Source organism: Aethalodelphis obliquidens, unplaced genomic scaffold, assembly GCF_003676395.1.
Source record: "Aethalodelphis obliquidens isolate GAN/ISIS:26980383/991018 unplaced genomic scaffold, ASM367639v1 scaffold3, whole genome shotgun sequence".
NCBI lineage: Eukaryota > Metazoa > Chordata > Mammalia > Artiodactyla > Delphinidae > Aethalodelphis > Aethalodelphis obliquidens.
Genome location: NW_020837947.1, coordinates 27,663,492 through 27,682,853, shown reverse-complemented (window position 1 = coordinate 27,682,853; position 19,362 = coordinate 27,663,492). Strand labels below are relative to the sequence as shown.

At 38.9% G+C, this 19,362-nt stretch overlaps 1 protein-coding gene across 3 annotated transcripts in view; it reads right to left on the bottom strand.

Annotated features, from left to right (window-relative positions):
• The window catches only part of AHI1 (Abelson helper integration site 1), a 215,619-nt gene that overhangs the window by 43,888 nt on the left and 152,369 nt on the right, over positions 1 to 19,362 (bottom strand). For all 3 annotated transcript variants that reach the window (XM_027085763.1, XM_027085773.1, XM_027085784.1), the window contains one exon: positions 16,791 to 16,891. In XM_027085763.1, coding sequence (XP_026941564.1) covers positions 16,791 to 16,891 — 101 coding nt within the window. The remainder of the gene's footprint in view (positions 1 to 16,790; positions 16,892 to 19,362) is intronic.

Genomic DNA, 19,362 nt, shown 5'->3' with positions numbered 1-19,362 from the left:
TTAAGAAAACTGAAATCATATCAAGTATCTTTTCTAACCACAACTCTATGAGACTGGATATCAATTACAGGAAAAAATCTGTAAGAAATACAAACACATGGAAGCTAAACAACACACTGCTTAATAACCAAGAGATCACTGGAGAAATCAAAGAGGATTCAAAAAATACCTAGAAACAAACGACAATGAAAACATGACGACCCAAAACCTATGGGATGCAGCAAAAGCAGTACTAAGAGGGAAGTTTATAGCAATACAATCCTACCTTAAGAAACAAGAAACATTTCAAATAAACAACCTAACCTTACACCTAAAGCAATTACAGAAAGAACAAAAAACCCCCAAAGTTAGCAGAAGGAAAGAAATCATAAAGATCAGATCGGAAATAAAAGAAATGAAGGAAACGATAGCAAAGATCAATAAAACTAAAAGCTGGTTCTTTGAGAAGATAAACAAAATTGATAAGCCATTAGCCAGACTCATCAAGAAAAAAAGGGAGAAGATTCAAATCAACAGAATTAGAAATGAGAAAGGAGGAGTAACAGGTGAGACTGCAGAAATACAAAGGATCATGAGGGATTACTACAAGCAACTATATGCCAATAAAATGGACAACCTGGAAGAAATGGACAAACTCTTAGAAATGCACAACCTTCCGAGACTGAACCAGGAAGAAATTGAAAATATGAACAGACAAATCACAAGCACTGAAATTGAAACTGTGATTAAAAATCTTCCAACGAACAAAAGCCCAGGACCAGATGGCTTCATAGGCGAATTCTATCAAATATTTAGAGAAGACCTAACACCTATCCTTCTCAAACTCTTCCAAAATATAGCAGAGACAGGAACACTCCCAAACTCATTCTACGAGGCCACTATCACTCTGACACCAAATCCAGACAAAGATGTCACAAAGAAAGAAAACTACAGGCCAATATCACTGATGAACATAGATGCAAAAATCCTCCACAAAGTACTAGCAAACACAATCCAAAAGCACATTAAAAGTATCATACATTATGATCAAGGGGGGTTTACCCCTGGAATGCAAGGATTCCTCAATATATGCAAATCAATCAACGTGATACACCATATTAACAAATTGAAGGAGAAAAAGCATATGATCATCTCAATAGATGCAGAGAAAGCTTTCGACAAAATTCAACACCCATTTATGATAAAAACCCTCCAGAAAGTAGGCATAGAGGGAACTTTCCTCAACATAATAAAGGCCATGTACGACAAACCCACATTCAACATCATTCTCAATAGTGAAAACCTGAAACTATTTCCACTAAGATCAGGAACAAGACAAGGTTGCCCACTCTCACCACTGCAATTCAACGTAGTTTTGGAAGTTTTAGCCACAGCAATTAGAGAAGAAAAAGAAATAAAAGGAATCCAAATTGGAAAAGAAGAAATAAAGCTGTCACTGTTTGCAGATGACATGATACTATATGTAGAGAATCCTAAAGATGCTACCAGAAAACTACTAGAGCTAATCAATGAATTTGGTAAAGTAGCAGGATACAAAATTAATGCACAGAAGTCTCTTGCATTCCTATAAAATAATGATGAAAAATCTGAAAGTGAAATTAAGAAAACACTCCCATTTACCATTGTAACAAAAAGAATAAAATATCTAGAAATAAACTTACCTAAGGAGACAAAAGACCTGTATGCAGAAAATTATAAGACACTGATGAAAGAATTTAAAGATGATATAAATAGATGGAGAGATATACCATGTTCTTGGATTGGAAGAATCAACATTGTGAAAATGACTCTACTACCCAAAGCAATCTACAGATTCATGCAATCCCTATCAAACTACCACTGGCATTTTTCACAGAACTAGAACAAAAAATTTCACAGTTTATATGGAAACACAAAAGACCTCGAATAGCCAAAGAAATCTTGAGAAAGAAATATGGAGCTGGAGGAATCAGGCTCCCTGATTTCAGACTATACTACAAAGCTACAATAATCAAGACAGTATGGTACTGGCACACAAACAGAATTACAGATCAATGGAACAGGATAGGAAGCCCAGAGATAAACCCACGCACATATGGTCACCTTATCTTTGATAAAGGAAGCAAGAATATACAGTGGAGAAAAGACAGCCTCTTCAATAAGTGGTGCTGGGAAAACTGGACAGCTACATGTCAAAGAATGAAATTAGAACTCTCCCTAACACCATACACAAAAATAAACTTGAAACAGAATGTAAGGCCAGACACCATCAAACTCTTAGAGGAAAACATAGGCAGAACACTCTATGACATAAATCACAGCAAGATCCTTTTGGACCCGTCTCCTAGAGACATGGAAATAAAAACAAAAATAAACAAATGGGACCTAATGAAACTTAAAAGCTTTCACACAGAAAAGGAAACCATAAAGACGAAAAGACAACCCTCAGAATGGGAGAAAATATTTGCAAATGAAGCAACTGACAAAGGATTAATCTCCAAAATTTACAAGCACCTCAATATCAAAAACCAAAGAACCCAGTCCAAAAATGGGCAGAAGACCTAAATAGACATTTCTCCAAAGAAGATATACAGATTGCCAGCAAACCCATGAAAGAATGCTCAACATCATTAATCATTAGAGAAATGCAAATCAAAACTACAATGAGGTACCATCTCACACCGGTCAGAATGGCCATCATCAAAAAATCTACAAACAATAAATGTGGAGAAAAGGGAACCCTCGTGCACTGTTGGTGGGAATGTAAAATGATACAACCACTATGGAGAACAGTATGGAGGTTCCTTAAAAAACTAAAAATAGAACTACCATGAGACCCAGCAATCTCACTCCTGGGCATATACCCTGAGAAAACCATAATTCAAAAAGAGTCATGTACCAAAATGTTCATTGCAGTTCTATTTACAATAGCCAGGACATGGAAGCAACCTAAGTGTCCATCGACAGATGAATGGATAAAGAAAATGTGGCATATATATACAGTGGAATATTACTCAGCCATAAAAAGGTATGAAACTGAGTTATTTGTAGTGAGGTGTATGGACCTAGAGACTGTCATACAGAGTGAAGTAAGTCAGAAAGAGAAAAGCAAATACTGTATGCTAACGTATATATATGGAATCTAAAAGAAAAAAACAAAAAAAGGTCATGAAGAACGTAGGGGCAAGATGGGAATAAAGATGCAGACCTACTAGAGAATGGAGCTGAGGATACGGGGAGGGGGAAGGGTACGCTGGGACAAAGTGAGAGAGTGGCATGGACATATATACACTACCAAATGTAAAACAGACAGCTAGTGGGAAGCAGCCACATAGCACCGGGAGATCAGCTCGGTGCTTTGCGACCACCTAGAGGGGTGGGATAGGGAGGGTGGGTGGGACGAAGATGCAAGAGGGAAGAGATATCGGGACATATGTATAACTAATTCACTTTGTTATAAAGCAGAAACTAACACACCATTGTAAAGCAATTACACTCCAATAAAGATGTTAAAAAAAAAAGCAAACAAAATACAATAAAACATGAAATTTTATTTCATAACTTAGATATTTGGGCATATAATTACTTTCATGACCAGTTTAAGTCATATAGTCTTCCGTGTTTTATGTCTCTACAATAAAAAATGAAATCAAACTAAATCAACCAAAAAAAAAATGTGACCCATATACTAAGATTGTTCATATGGAAAAATTCAATTTGAAATGTAATATAGACCTATGCCTGCCAGTGAGTTTAAGGACAGGGCAGTATTCAGCCTTTATGGTCCTGGCCCAGGCATGTTTTCTCCTGTGATCTTGGGAACGATATTGCTTTTCCAGTCAGTGACTATGCAAGCAGGCAGACATGGTCAAAACATTTTCTCACAAGGGAGATGCCAACATTTGGAGGTCTATCAAACATTCTCTCTCCTTCGTGTGAGATACAGCAGTGGGTAAGAGGCTGCTGCTTAAACACACCCACAGTAACAGGGAAGCAGAAATAGGGGTAAAAGAAAGAAAAGACTCATCAAGTACGAAAAAGTTTAGTAAAAGAGTGGTAAAAACAAAGCTGTTCCAGTATGTTCAGAGATCTTGCATTGTGCACATGGTTTATGAGGATAAAAGAGACATTCAAATAAAAAAAGACTTCCTTTTTTATGTCAGCTGAAGGATAACCATGTTAAAATCAGGGACAATTATGACCACATTATTGGGATTGCTAAGTAATAATAATAATAACATTAGCATACCGTTAATTTTCCATGGTCTCTGTGAAGATTTAGCATACAGCTAAGTTTCTTAAGCAAAGGAAATAAATGGTAGTCAGGAGATATCTGAATCTGATTAAGAGACATCTTAATCATATTCATCACATTGAGCCTCACATAGCTGGATACATCTTTACATGAAGCTGTTGTTTTTAAGTAGGGTAGTCTGTAACTCCAACATCACTACTTATATATGTGCACGTAATGGGAAAATGAAAGCAAAGTTTCCTTAAAATAGAGCAGTAGTTCTCAACTGTGGGGTGTGGGTGGGGTCCGTTTGACCCCCAGGGGAAATTTGGCAATGTCTGAAAGACATTTTTGATTGTCACAACTGGAGAGGGTTAGTGCTTCTGGCATCTAGTGGGTAGAGGCCTGGGAGGCTGCTAAACATCCTACAATACACAACATATTCCCCGTCAACAAAGAATTATCAAGCCCCAAATGCCAATAGTGCCAAGGCTGAGAAACCCTGGAGTGCCTGACAAAACAAGAGGACAGCAGAGTTAGGGTATCAGAGAACTTATGAAAAAAGGTCATGCTGATTGTCAAGTCAGAAGACAGGGGGACTGATAACAATCAATTCTGCCACTACCTAAAGGGCAATTTATGACTAGGAATGACTGGTGGGAAGCTTTCCCAATAACATGGTTCACATTTTAGATTTGTAATAGCTTATAGGAGGGATATTACTGATATTTAGGTTAACTTGCAAATATCATCATGGAGAGCAAACACTGTATTATTCTATCAAACGGCCCTTAAAGTCACTGTTGGAGAGAGTATGGACCAAGGGGAATATTGATTTAATCCAGTACAGCATCACTTATTTTATGCTTTCACGTATCTCATCGTTCAAAGATTAGAATCCAAACTTGCCTTCTCAGAGTCATGAAGGAGTCCTACAAATACTTATCAATGGTTTATTGAAACAGTTACCAAGTCTTTACTGAGAATTTATATTATTCTCTAAACTGAGTTTTCATGGAAGATTTGTGTAAGAAAATGAGACGTGATGGAGGATGGGCTCAGAGACTCAAACCAGCTGAATAATCAGTGGGTTGCTAAACTGGAAAACAACTTTGCCCTTATGTTATTCTGTACAAATCTTAAGTAATGCGAGTTAGGAAGACATCAAGAAAATGAAACATTCCCCAAACCTAGTTTTGCGGTAGAGACTATGGGGGGATTATCTCACAGTCCCTTTATTTCAGAACCACTGGCAATGATCTAGGTCCTGCTCCCAGGAGAGATAAAGTGAGAAGACAAGCAGTTTGTGGGGTCTAACTCTGTTGAGGGTGAGAGGGTCTTGGAAACATGGAGGGGCATTGCCCAAAGTAGCAAGAAAAACAGCTGCGGGGGAAGAGACAAAGCACAGGCTGAGGTACACTTGGCATGGACAATGGCTGAGGCAATGGTGTAAGAGGAGAATGAGTAGTAAAACTTTACCAGGCCTGTGATAGAGTCAAAACCTTATGGGTTCCTTGCAGGGCAGGAGAGATTCTGGAAGCTTTTAGAGTTCCTCCTTGTAGAACGTTTAGGGACTTTATTGTTGGGAGTGGAATCTGTGCGTGTGAGGTGACTCACACTGGCTTTGCTGTCGTATCATCGGGGTCCCATTCACTCTCTAGACTAAAAGATAGTTTTCAAATGTAAATAACGTTTTTTTTTTGAAATTAACATTTTTCCTCAAAATATTTATAAATTACTGAGCCAAATTATGGAGAAAAAAGAAATACGTATCAGTGTCATCTGCACTGAGGGACACCAATAAGCACTTTAGCTTTAATTTACTTGTAAGATAAAATATTGCCTTAATTCTCTTCAGATAAAGAAAACTTCACATATTCCTGGAATTTTAAAGTGAATCTAAGCATATATTAATTTTTATCTATTTAACATAAATTAGCGATTAAATCAACTGTATTTTCTTTGATAAATGAATTACTAAAGTAAAAAATATATAAATTGATTTTATTCTTTAGCATTCGGAGGAAGGCAATAATAATTATGATTGTATTCAATGATTTAGTGCACATGAACTTTTAGGTAGTTGGAAAATCTGCTACCACTGTCTATTATAAATTTGCTGTTGGACTTTAACACAGTAATAAAATCATATAATTCCCATGGTTAGGAATAATTCAGATGCACTCCTGGTACATGGAGAAGTAAACGGGAAAAATTTTTTTCTATATGAAGTGATTTTTGAAAATAGTGATATATAGCACAATTAATCCAGGCTTCAATAAACTGTCTACTTTTGGGATGAAGAGGGTAAATAAAAATTAGATGTTTTTTAGAATAAAGCAGACACATGCACACTGAAGGCAACTTATTCATTGCCTACTGTCTTCCTGATAGGTTGACAGAATTATCAATGTAAAATTTTGTGTGCATGTGTTTGGCTGGAAGAGGAACCACAATGGAGTTATCTGATGCTTTGGGGTTCTGTGCTCTTGTTTTGGACTAAACAAGAAAACAGCTGTTTCTGAATACAACTGGAGTATGCAGTTTAGTTAGGAAGCCAGCTCTTTTGAATTAACCCAGCCTGCTCTTACTGACTTTATATGCTAAGCAAAATACTGAAAATAACAAAAACACTTTTCTCAAATGAAGAGATGAGCTATAATGGATATTTTAATAATTATCTTGGAATAGAAAAACTAATAACTATTATTCATTTAATGAGTTTTTAGAGAAAGAAAAATAAAACATCACAGTTAATCTCTTCACATTCACAGAAATAATCTAACATTCTTGTTGTAATTATTACTATACACCTGGCATTTATACAAAAACATAATTGGCTGCGTTAACACTGAAAAATTTATTGAAGGTAGAAAGTACTCTTCTATCATGGGTTTCATTTTTTAGAAATTAAAAAAAGAAGAAAACCAAGCATTTTCAGAAATTTAAAAAGAACCTGGGCATTTTAGGTATTAAGAAAAAGACAATAGGGCATCTCAGTACCTTGAAACTATGAAAAGAACAGAACTGTCTGTGCTAATAAGAACAGATATCCAACATATACAAAAATAAACTCATAATGAATTAAAGACTTAAAGGTAAGCCTTGAAACCATAAAACGCCTGGAAGAGAACACAGGCAGTAAACACTATGACATGGGTCTCAGCAATATTTTTTAGATCTGTCTTCTCAGGCAACAAAAACAATAATTAACAAATGGTACTACATCTCACTAAAAAGCTTTTGCACACTGAAGGAAACCATTAACAAAATGAAAAGGCAACCTATTGAAAGGGAGTAGATAACTTGCAAGTGATACATCTGACAGGGGTTAATATTCAAAATAATGTATGCAACTTAATATCTAACAAACAATCCAACTGAAAAATGGGCAGAGGATCTGAACAGACACATTTCCAAAGAAAACATACGGATGGCCAACAGGTACATGAAATGATACTCAACATCAGTGATCATCAGGAAAATGCAAATCAAAATCATAATGAGATATCACCTCACACCTGTCAGAATGGCTATCCTCAAAAAGACCAAAAATAACAAGCGTTGGCAAGGATGTGGAGAAAAGGGAACCTTTATGCACTGTTGGTGGGAATGTAAATTTGTACAGCCACTGTGGAAAACCAGTATGGAGGTTTTAAAAATAGAACTACCATATAATGCAGCAATTCCACTTTTGGGTATTTACCTGAAGAAAACACAAATTCAAAAAGACGTATGCACCCCTATGTTCACTGCAGCATTATTTACAATAGCTAAGATATGAAGCAATCTAAGTGTCCATTGATAGATGAATGGTTAAAGATGATGTGGTATATATACAATGGACTATTACCCAGCCATAAAAAGAAAATGTTGCCATTTGTGAAAACATGGATGGTTCTAGAAGGTATTATGCTAAGTGAAATAAGTCAGACAGAGAAAGAGAAATATCCTATGATTTCACTTACATGTGGAATCTAAAAAACAAATGAACAAACAAAACGAACCAAAAACAGATTCATAGATACAGAGAACAAACTGGTGATTGCCAGTGGGGAGGGGAATGAGGGATTGGGTGAAATAGGTGAAGGGGATTAAGAGGTACAAACTTCCAGTTATGAAATAAATAAGTTACAGGGATGTGATATACAGCATAAGAAATACAGTCAATAACACTGTAATAATTTTGTATAGTGACAGATGGCTACTAGATTTACTGTGGTGATCATAATGTATTTATTAAATGCTGAATCACTATGTTGCACACCTGAAACTAATATTGTGTGTCAACTATACTTCAAGAGATTAAAAAAAGATGTCCAAGATATATTGGCGAAATAAAAATATTAAGTATGATCACAGTTTCATCAAAACAAAGAACAGACATGAATAGACATGTATGTATACATATGCAGAGAACATTTTTAACAGGATATGCAAGAAACAGAGTAAACATGATTAGTAGCAGGACAGAGGAGTTTTATTTTTCATTTACACTATTCTTTATTGTTTGGATTTTTAAAACTATGAGTTTTAAAATATATAAAAGTAATATAAAAGTATATAAAATATAAAAAAGTATAATATATAAAAGTAATATAAAAGTATATTACTTTTACCTAGAGAAATGGAAATAAAAATAAACAAATGGGACCTAATGAAACTTAAAAGCTTTTGCACAGCAAAGGACACCATAAACAAGAAGAAAAGACAACCCTCAGAATGGGAGAAAATACTTGCAAATGAAGCCAGTGACAAAGGATTAATCTTCAAAATTTACAAGTAGCTCATGCAGCTCAATATCAAAAACACAAACAACCCAATCCAAAAATGGGCAGAAGACCTAAACAGACATTTCTCCAAAGAAGATATACAGATTGCCAACAAACACATGAAAGGATGCTCAACATCACTAATCATTAGAGAAGTGCAAATCAAAACTACAATGAGGTATCACCTCACACCAATCAGAATGGCCATCATCAAAAAATCTACAAACACTAAATGCTGGAGAGGGTGTGGAGGGAAGGGAACCCTCTTGCAGTGTTGGTGGGAATGTAAATTGATACAGCCACTATGCAGAACAGTATGGAGGTTCCTTAAAAACTAAAAATAGAAGTACCATATGACCCAGCAATCCCACTCCTGGGCATATACCCTGAGAAAACCAAAATTCAAAAAGAGTCATGTACCACAATGTTCACTGCAGCTCTATTTACAATAGCCAGGACATGGAAGCAACCTAAGTGTCCATTGACAGATGAATGGATAAAGAAGATGTGGCACATACATACAATGGAATATTACTCAGCCATAAAAAGAAATGAAATTGAGTGATTTGTAGTGAGGTGGATGGACCTAGAGACTGTCATACAGAGTGAAGTAAGTCAGAAAGAGAAAAACAAATACCGTATGCTAACCCATATATATGGAATCTAAAAAAAAAAAAAAAAATGGTTCTGAAGAACCTAGGGGCAGGACAGGAATAAAGATGCAGATGTAGAGAATGGACTTGAGGACACGGGGAGGGGGAAGGGTAAGCTGGGACGAAGTGAGAGAGTGGCATGGACATATATACACTACCAAATGTAAAACAGATAGCTAGTGGGAAGCAGCTGCATAGCACAGGGAGATCAGCTCGGTGCTTTGTGACCACCTAGAGGGGTGGGATAGGGAGGAGATATGGGGATATATGTAAATGTATAGCTGATTCACTTTGTTACAAAGCAGAAAGTAACACACCGTTGTAAAGCAATTATACTCCAATGAAGGAAAAAAAAAGTATATTACTTTTATAGTGTAAATCCTCAAATTAATTAAAATTTTTATACAAGGAACTTTAATGACAATTTTCCTCCCCAAATAAATGAATGCTACAGATTAATGCTTAGGCTATCAAAAATAAAGAGCCTAAAAAAGAAATGGTCCATGATACAAACACAAATAAACTAAGACTGTCAGCACTTCTTTTTTCCCAAACCTTCTGAGTTTCTTTCCTCCCTGATAGCAGCAATTTTCTTCCTTTTAAGAGATGCAAATTTACAGCACACTGTGATAAAAATGTTCTGGAATGAGCTTGAGGAAAACGTTCTCCTATACCCCTGTGGTACAGGTTAATTTGTCTGGGGATTCTCTAGCCAATTGTGGAGAGTAACGAACAAGGCCCATCCCCTCCTCTTGCAGTGGAGAAGTCAAATGTTGCCATCACCCGCTAACACTTCAAAGACCCAGACGAAATGTTAGAAGGTACCTGGTACATTTAGCGACAGAACAGGTGTGTTCCACTTGGAAGGACTTAGGAGATTCAGCAGCTACCAAAAGGTATAATTTTACTTCTTATTCTATAGTTTGAATAGAAATAACTTAAAAAAGAAAAAAAAAAACTACTGAGGAGGTTTCTTTCCTTTTTTCCTTAAGAAGTATAGACAATACAATTCTAAAGACCTCCACATGAAGAAAGGGTACAATGAAACAAACATAAAACAGGGAGGTAAAAAAGCAAAACGTGGCTGGCTGTGCAGGTAACAGCTGTCTACCTGTGTTGCTGACTAGGTGGTAGAGGAAAAAGGGCACCAGCCTGAGAGCATGGAGGCCGAGCTCCAACCAGGAGGGTCATTCTGAACAAACCCCTTATAACCTTCCTGGATCTACCCTGATTTCCTCATCTACAAAGTGAAGGAGTTGACTAGAATCACCAGGGTTGATCTCTAAGGTTCCTTCCATGTCATCAATTCTATAATTCTACGAACTTAGGACCCACCCCTCCCACGCCCTAATTCTAGTCACTTATCACAGATCACTTTTCATGCCCTTCTTTTTTTAAAAAAAAACACCAAACCCTTATATATGATAATAAAAATAAAACTTGCACATGAAATTAAACATCTGATAGAATTTGTGGTAGGTTTATAAGGCAGGATCTTGATAAAAATCAAACCATAACATATTCTGATAAAGAAACTAAACTGAAGAAATACAACTATGCCAGGTGCTAAGGAAGCCCAGTTACACATTTCTCAAGGGCTGGCTGTTTGTGTCATGACTCAGAGTGTACCCAAGGCATTTTGGTTACCTGGGATGACATTAACGTTTCCCAGGGACTTCTTACGTACGTGTAGGTCATTCTTTACACTTTCTCCCACAGGGAAGCAAAATACTGTCTAACTATACATGTGGTACATTCCACATGTAAAGTTAAATACATATATGTAAGATTCTACTTTAACACATGGATTCAGATAAAGCAGATCAAATCATGTTCTTCAACAAAAGAAATCCTTGCATCTTAAAACTTAAAGCCTTATTCGAGCTCCATCTTCTCCATGAAAACTTTTCTACTTCCTTCCCTAAATGTATTCTTATCCTCTGCAACTTCCTTGCTTTACCTATTTTATGTTTTTAAATGTTTTACTTGCATATCTACAAGTTCTTTGAGATCTATTAGAATTAGGATTTGGGAAGCAGTGGGATAGCCTGAAGCAGACCTCAAGGGTCAAGTTGGATATCTGAAGAATTGTCTGTTGGAATATGAATATAAAGGTCTATTTCAAGCATGGAGATCAGTCTGTGAGAAGAAAAGGCACAGAGAATTAAAAAATCGATTACAGTCTAAACTAAGACTATGATGCAGTGAGTTCTGCTAAGTAGAGCGTGGCACAGGCAGTGAGAACTGGGGAGTCTTAGAAGCAGGTAAGAGGTTTCCATCCACAGGAACACAGGCATGTCAGGAAGAGGCAGCCAGAAAGACACTGACAGAGTTCCTTATATCTCCTCTGGCTGAGGCAGAATGAGCTCGAGGCTGTTGGACAGGAATATACAAAGGTGGGGGGTAGGTAACCCTAATTTCAAAGGTCAGCATGATGCAGAGTTGGGAATACCAGTAAGCCAGTAAGCCACTACAAGTAAAGGCTGTGTCTTTCCTAGCATCTCACACAGTTCCTGACATAGACTACAAGTCTTGTTAGCTGTCACGACGACTCTATGCCGATGTTATAAATGCTTTCATTGCATTATATGTCTTTAGGTTAAATTTATATTAGCATCTTCCTAAATTCTTAAATCTGGTGAATTCCAAACAATGGATACTAATATACATGCAACATTTGCTCACAGCCACATTTCATGCCAGTCCTTTCAACTGTATCCCTTGTAGTCCCATACTGTTATAGGCAACCATCACCATAAATCCTTGCTGGATTTGAAACTGGAGTTTTACCAAGAATTGTTTTTGTTTCAGTTCTTTGCAGCATAAGCTGTTCATTCACACAGAACCCAACCGTGAACCATGGGGGCTGGAATTAATACTGGCCTCCTCTTAGCTCTTTGCTGCTGATTTTAGGCTATTATACTTTAAGAGCGCTCCTCCTTGGGTGCCTTGACATTGGCTATAACACCCTCTATTTATCTTTGCAGCTGTTACCTTTGGACCTTGTGGTCACTCTAACACAATGCTTCTCAATGCTGGCTGTACATTACAATCACCTGGAAAGCTTTTGCAATCTACCCATGCCAAGGTCCCATTCCAACCCACTTAAATCAATTTGTGGGTATGGAGACAGACATTTATTTATTTATTTTAAAAAATTTCTCAGGTGACTTCAATGTGAAGCCAAGGTTGGCACATCTGCTCTAACACAAGAATTAAGAACTTCAGCTCCAGGTTCACCTGTGTCCTCTTCATCCCAACTCTTGCAACCATCCTCGAATTTTAATGTCCAAGAGAACAACCTGCCCGATAGTCTGGGTCCTAATTCCTTGACCAGCTCAATTCTAATAACACGTCCTTTGATTTCACTCCAGCTCTTATACACAACTCTGTGGATTTACCATAACTTTGGGTTGCTTGACATCTGATACATAATATTAAATAAGTGAAAGAATTTCTGGCTTTACAGAATTTTTTTTGGAACCAAGCAAATAAACCACTTTATTTTCAGCTAGTGGGAGAAAAACCTGGAATTACAGGCGAGCCCCCATTGCAGCAGTTCACACTGTCGTGAAAAGTTGGCTTACAAAGTCCTTTAATGAGTTCCTGCCTTCTTGCTCTGCATAGTACATCGGTATCTTCTCCATAGATGGGAAGGTAACCATGGCTCCTGTTCTCCAAAAAATTAGGTTTAAGTTAATGGTATGACTTAAGGAGCTCAAGCCCGTCTAGCTTTATCTGGCTTTACAGGCCATAGCTCCAGTCTGTTAACTGCTTTCCCATTTGACACTTTCCTGCTGCCACTTGGGCGTGGGTGGCTTGCTGCAAGCTTGCAGAGAACCCTGCTTTCTAAGTCTGCTGGTCTTCTCCCGACTGCACGTCCTTTCTGGTCCGGGTGACCCTCCATGGTGTGTCACTCCAGTGACTTGTCTGACCAGTGTTACTGAGCCTCTTATCCTCTTCTTCCCCATCACCACCCCCCAACAGCTCCAGTTATGCATCCGACTAAATCTGCCTTCTCCACTGCTAGGCCCTAGATGCTAAGTGCTACTGAGAAAAAACCCAACTGCACATTCAATCCAGAATGACGTCACCTGGATTTTTATGGCATCCAAATAGCAGCTCCCAGAACTACTCAGGAATCTCCTTATATGTCCCGCATGAGCCCCTGCTCCTGCTGTCCTTACAGGTATTCTGACAGTCACTACTCTTCTTCCTATCTCACTCCTATCACATTTGAAGTGGACCTTCCTTTCAGTTTTGGAGAACATGAAGATATCCTCAATTTCGAGACTTCCACGCTATCAACTTACCTGCATCCTCTTCCACATTTACCTGTCTCGGCAGGGGGGCTGATGCTCTATGCTCAGCACAGCCAGACAATCTAATCCTTCACTGAGGGGGCTGTCCTGGGCATTCTAGGATGTTTAGCAACATCTGTGACCTCTACCCATTAGATGCCAGTAGTACCCCTCTCCTTGCAGATATCTGCAAAAATTTCTCCAGGCATTGTCAAATGTCTCCTCGCAACAAAAATCACCCTCAGTGGAGAACCACTGCTCTAGGCCAAGACTAACCTATCAACCTGTCCTCCCAATGAAAACCTCCTGCTTCCTCTAAGATCCATGTGTGCTTTCTTTATCTACCTTCAACCTGAACCTGTCCTACTGGCTTTGACTCCTTAGGGTATCATTTTATGTCATTCCAATATTTAAAAAGTCATTCCTGGAACCAGGTCTCCCTCCAGCCACTGCTTGACTTTTTTTTTTTTTTTTTTCTTCCTTCCTTCAAGTGAAGAGGCTCTGGGAATGACTTCCACGAGTTCACTTGCTGAGGCCCATTCTACTCTTCGATCCTCCTACTAGTATGAATCCATGACACTAGTGCAAAGGTGTCAGGATCCTCCTGATGTCCACATGCTGAGACCCTAACTAACTGCCTGTTTCTGACACTCCTGTCTGTACCCTCCTGGAACCTCTATTTTCCCCTGGCTTCCAGGCCACTTCTTTCCTTCCCCTTTGATTACTCTTTTTTTTTTTTTGCGGTACGTGGGCCTCTCACTGTTGTGGCCTCTCCCGTTGCGGAACACAGGCTCCAGACGCGCAGGCTCAGTGGCCATGGCTCACGGGCCCAGCTGCTCCGCGGCATGTGGGATCCTCCCGGACCGGGGCATGAACCCGTGTCCCCTGCATCAGCAGGAGGACTCCCAACCACTGCGCCACCAGGGAAGCCCTGATTACTCTTTCTTAATCTTCTTCCCTTCACCTGACTGTCCCTTAGATATTGAATACCAGTAAGTGTTCCACTGGGATTCTGTCCTTGGCCGCCTCCTCTCAGAACTCTTTCTCCTGTGCTCTCTCCTTCATTACAAGCTTCAACTTTCCTGATATAATACAATGGATACATTAACTTCTCCCACTGTATTCTGAAGCCCTATGTTCTCTGAAATTCCAATCCTGAATTTCTGGCCTCCTAGTGAATATTTCTACCTGGGAGCCCTACAGACACCACTAACAAATCAGGATATCTAAAACAACTCATCACATCCTACTCCCACCATTCCCTGTCTCTATCTCCCCAAATCTTCCTTGCTCTTTTATTATTTCTGTGGTACCGTATCCATGCAGTTGTATAATAAAGTCAGGGCCCTTAGCACACGCCTAGATTCCAACTTCACTAACCGCATCCACTCAATCACAAAATCCTGTCAGTTTTACCTTATGACCACAACCCTCCACATCTGCACTAGTTCAGGCTTTTGTATTTTATTTCAATGGACTCATAACCAATTTCCCTGCCCCAGGTCTCAGCTACCTCTAACTCAACCACCGTGCTACCACTAGAATGGCATTTTCATCCTGTAAATCTGTACATGTTACTCCCCGGGTGACCTTCTCCGGGAATCCCCTCTCTCTGAGGGCTACAGTCTAAGCATCTGAGCAGAGCACACTAGGCCTGGCTCCTGTATTTCTCTTATCCTTCTTTCCATCAGACCCCATGCTCACCAAACACAACCATACTATACCACACCTTACTCAAGTTATTCCCTTTGCTAGAATGTTTTTTCCTATGATCATCTACCTAACACATACTTTTTCATCCTATAAGCCTCAGCTCAAGCCTGACCTCCTCTGGGAACTTCCTGGACTCCCTGGAGAAGATTTAGAGTGTTTCTTCCTGTGTGTGTCCAAAGCATCATGCACAGATCTTCATGACAGCTCCTACCATAGTGTGCTGGAATCACCTGCTTGTAGGAGTCTCACCTACCAGCCTGTAGGCTACTCAAGGCCAGGTGCATTGACTACTCAGTCTTTTTTCAGTGAGGACTAATAGTGTGCTTAGCATGGAAGTGAGCACTCAACAAATATAGAATGAATGGCAGGATGATACATGACAGGTTCAACTGTCAAAAAACTCTATCACGACATGGTATTTGTTAAAAAAAAAAAAAAATGTATATATATATATATGCCTGCTAGTTCATGGAGTCAAAAAGAACTGAAGTTATTCAGTCTAAGGCAAGAGCTAATGTCACATAATAAAATAAGTTAAATAAGGTAATATATATGGTGGTACAGTGCTTATAAACTTTTCTATCAAAGCACTACCAACATCAGAATTCTGCCTGATATCCTTGAGGGAGCTGATGGCATAGGGTGAAAAAACATGACATTTCTCTGGCTAATAACAGATCCGTATTTATTTTAACCTGAAAGCATTTAAAATTCCTAGCAAGTTAAGAGGAATGATCCGGGAAGATATGACATCTTTAGTCTATGAGCCCCAGTCATTGTTAGCATAAATGTGGACCCCTCAGGTGGGGCTGAGGACAGTGTCAGTATCACAGTTACAGAAACGTGGAGAGTGGAAATAGCGTCACACTTAAAGTCACAAGTTCTACTTTGGGTTCTCGTCCCATCACTTGGGCTGTGACTTGGGGTTTATTTTAATTTCTCTGAGCCTCCTCAGTTTCCTTATCTGGAAAATGGTTATAATAATATTTGCCTTATATATTTCAAAATGTTGATGCCAATATTAGAAGAAATAATAATGTAAACAATGAAGGATGTAAACATGAAAAATAAAGTAATATTTCATCCAGAGAGAGTGAAAATCAAAGTACGTGGAATACATAGTCTTGCAAACATTTACCTTTTGTGGAGCTGAAAAAGCTTTTTCCATTTTGGCTTTTTCCTTAGGGGTTAAAGGAGGGGATCGCTCCTTTACCTCTGGAGGCTGTTCTCGATACAGTGCTGGAATTGAACAAAGAATTCATGCAATCAAATCGATGAGCACCGTTCCACGGGGCAAAACAGCAATGGGGGGCAGACAGGAAACTAAACACACCGATATTCACACTTCCTTGGTGTAACAATAAGCTACCCAGAACTTATTGTTAAGGCGATTTGTAGTCTTACACATTCCTTATCCAAAGAACACAACTTATGATTGGCAACTTTTGATCAGCAGGATTTCAGAAATGCAGAAAGTGTCATTTTCACTTACTATGTATGTGGTCATGCAGATGCTTATTTTACCTTAATCCACATTTACCAAGAACCTGCTATATGCAGGGATATCAGCTAGGTACCACTGGAGGAGATACGAAGATGACCAAAGACAGTCTTTGCTCTCAAGGAGCTTACAATCTGGTCAGAGACAGATATGTTCACAATTAACTGTAATATAAAACTGACTGTGACATTATTCTGAAGAGAGATAATAACAAAGACAAGTTCTGATGTGGGGATAGCAAATGCTTAATGGAAAAAGTGGTAGGTGTGTCAGACTGAAAAATAGGGAGGATTTTGCCAGGCGGAGGTGTGGATAAAGGATAATTTGTGAAGATGGTATGAAACAAGTAAGCACAGGGCTGGGACTATACATGACACAGGATCCACTCAGTGTTGGATCTAAGATTCTTATAAGATTATAATCTGTATAATCTACTTAATCTACATGTGGTGTTGAATCTAAAAAGTTATGTGGGAATTTTAAAGGGCTAAAAAGGAAATCTGTTCTGGTTAAATAACTTGGGCAACTCCGAATTGAGAGAAAGTGATAAAATACACCTGATCAAAATTCTAAAATTATAAGCTACATTAATGGGCTTTGTGTGTGGGCGGACTTTATCATTGGGTTTATCTCTTACTGGAAATGTTAGATGTGATTAAGGAAATTGATCAAGTTTTCCTTTCCAGTGGCTTAAGATACAAAGGGAATGTCCTTTGTGATAACAGGGTACCAATGTCTTCTATTGGGTCATTCTCTTAAAGGACATGGCTTTCAACTGAACAGTTGATAGTGATTATGTATGTATGTATAGTATGTACACACACATACACACACACACACACACACACACACACACACACACAGTCCCTTAGATCATTTGCTTTGCATATTTGGCTTCAGATAAAGGACAATTTCTCCTACTATTTTCAGAGCGGAATATGCTGCTGACAGTCATTTTTTCTCTAATGTTAAAACTGGGAAGGTGAGTTTTTGTTAAATTCAGGTAAAAAGTAGGATAAAAGGAGAGGAAAAGGCCTTCCCTGGTGGTGCAGTGGTTGAGAGTCCGCCTGCCGATGCAGGGGACACGGGTTCGTGTCCCGGTCTGGGAAGATCCCACATGCCGTGGAGCGGCTGGGCCCGTGAGCCATGGCCGCTGAGCCTGCACGTCCAGAGCCTGTGCTCCACAACGGGAGAGGCCACAACAGTGAGAGGCCCGTGTACCGCAAAAAAAAAAAAAAAAGAAAAAAAAAAAAAAAAGGAGAGGAAAAGAACCCCTGATGAACTGAGAATTCGATCGTATTCTCAGGTTTTCTGAAAAATTTTTGTTTTTTCTGGCTTTTGCAAAAGCTTTTTCAACAAGCAGTGACTGATGCCAAAAGAAACCATCAATTATTCCGGGGTACAATAAGGAGTCATGGCAACTGAAGGATGGCCACCGCCTGAGACACGGAATTGATTTCTGTACTCGGCCACCAACCATGGTCACTGCAGTATGCTTCAGAAGTCCCACTTTGGTTCTTATGGAAGAAAACCAAATTTTATTGAATCTTTAATCCCCTGTGGATCAAACATCTATAGCCTCTCAATATTTGCAAGCCTAAGAGGTAATTTCTGCAAACTAACTAGATTCTAAAGTTAGCACATAACACCATGTTGCCTGGAAATACACAATCTTTTTATACTGTCAAGTTTCCACTTGTATCTGAAAGAAACAACAGATTGTAATAGCTAGTTAAAATGACAGATATACTCCAGAGTGACTAAGACTGTGCAGGCAGCTCTTGATTTAAAAACAGAAGCTACCGCTGCAGAACTCCAGCTGCTGGTCCTGAGAGAAGCCCTCACTGGGAGGGGAGGGAAGCAGCCCGGATATCTGAGATGACCTGCAAGTGAGAAGTGCTGAGTTTACAGGAGATGACTGGGAATTAACCTGTCCCCAAATTTCTTCCTTCCACACTGCCTTAACTTTTCTCCAGTCTGCATCCTCCTTTAAACATAAAACTATACCTCAGATAGAGTTTAAGAGCTATTAGTCATTTACTGCTCGGAGAATAAAACCATGGCACAGAGGAAATTAAGAATTTTGTTATGAGAGAGAAAGAAGTGGGTAATTTTCGAGACAATTAGCGCTTTGGAGGGGAGGAGTATGCTGAAAGTGGCAGATAAGCTGGGGAAGGAGCTGCAGTGAGATCTAGAGCTCTTGGGGAGG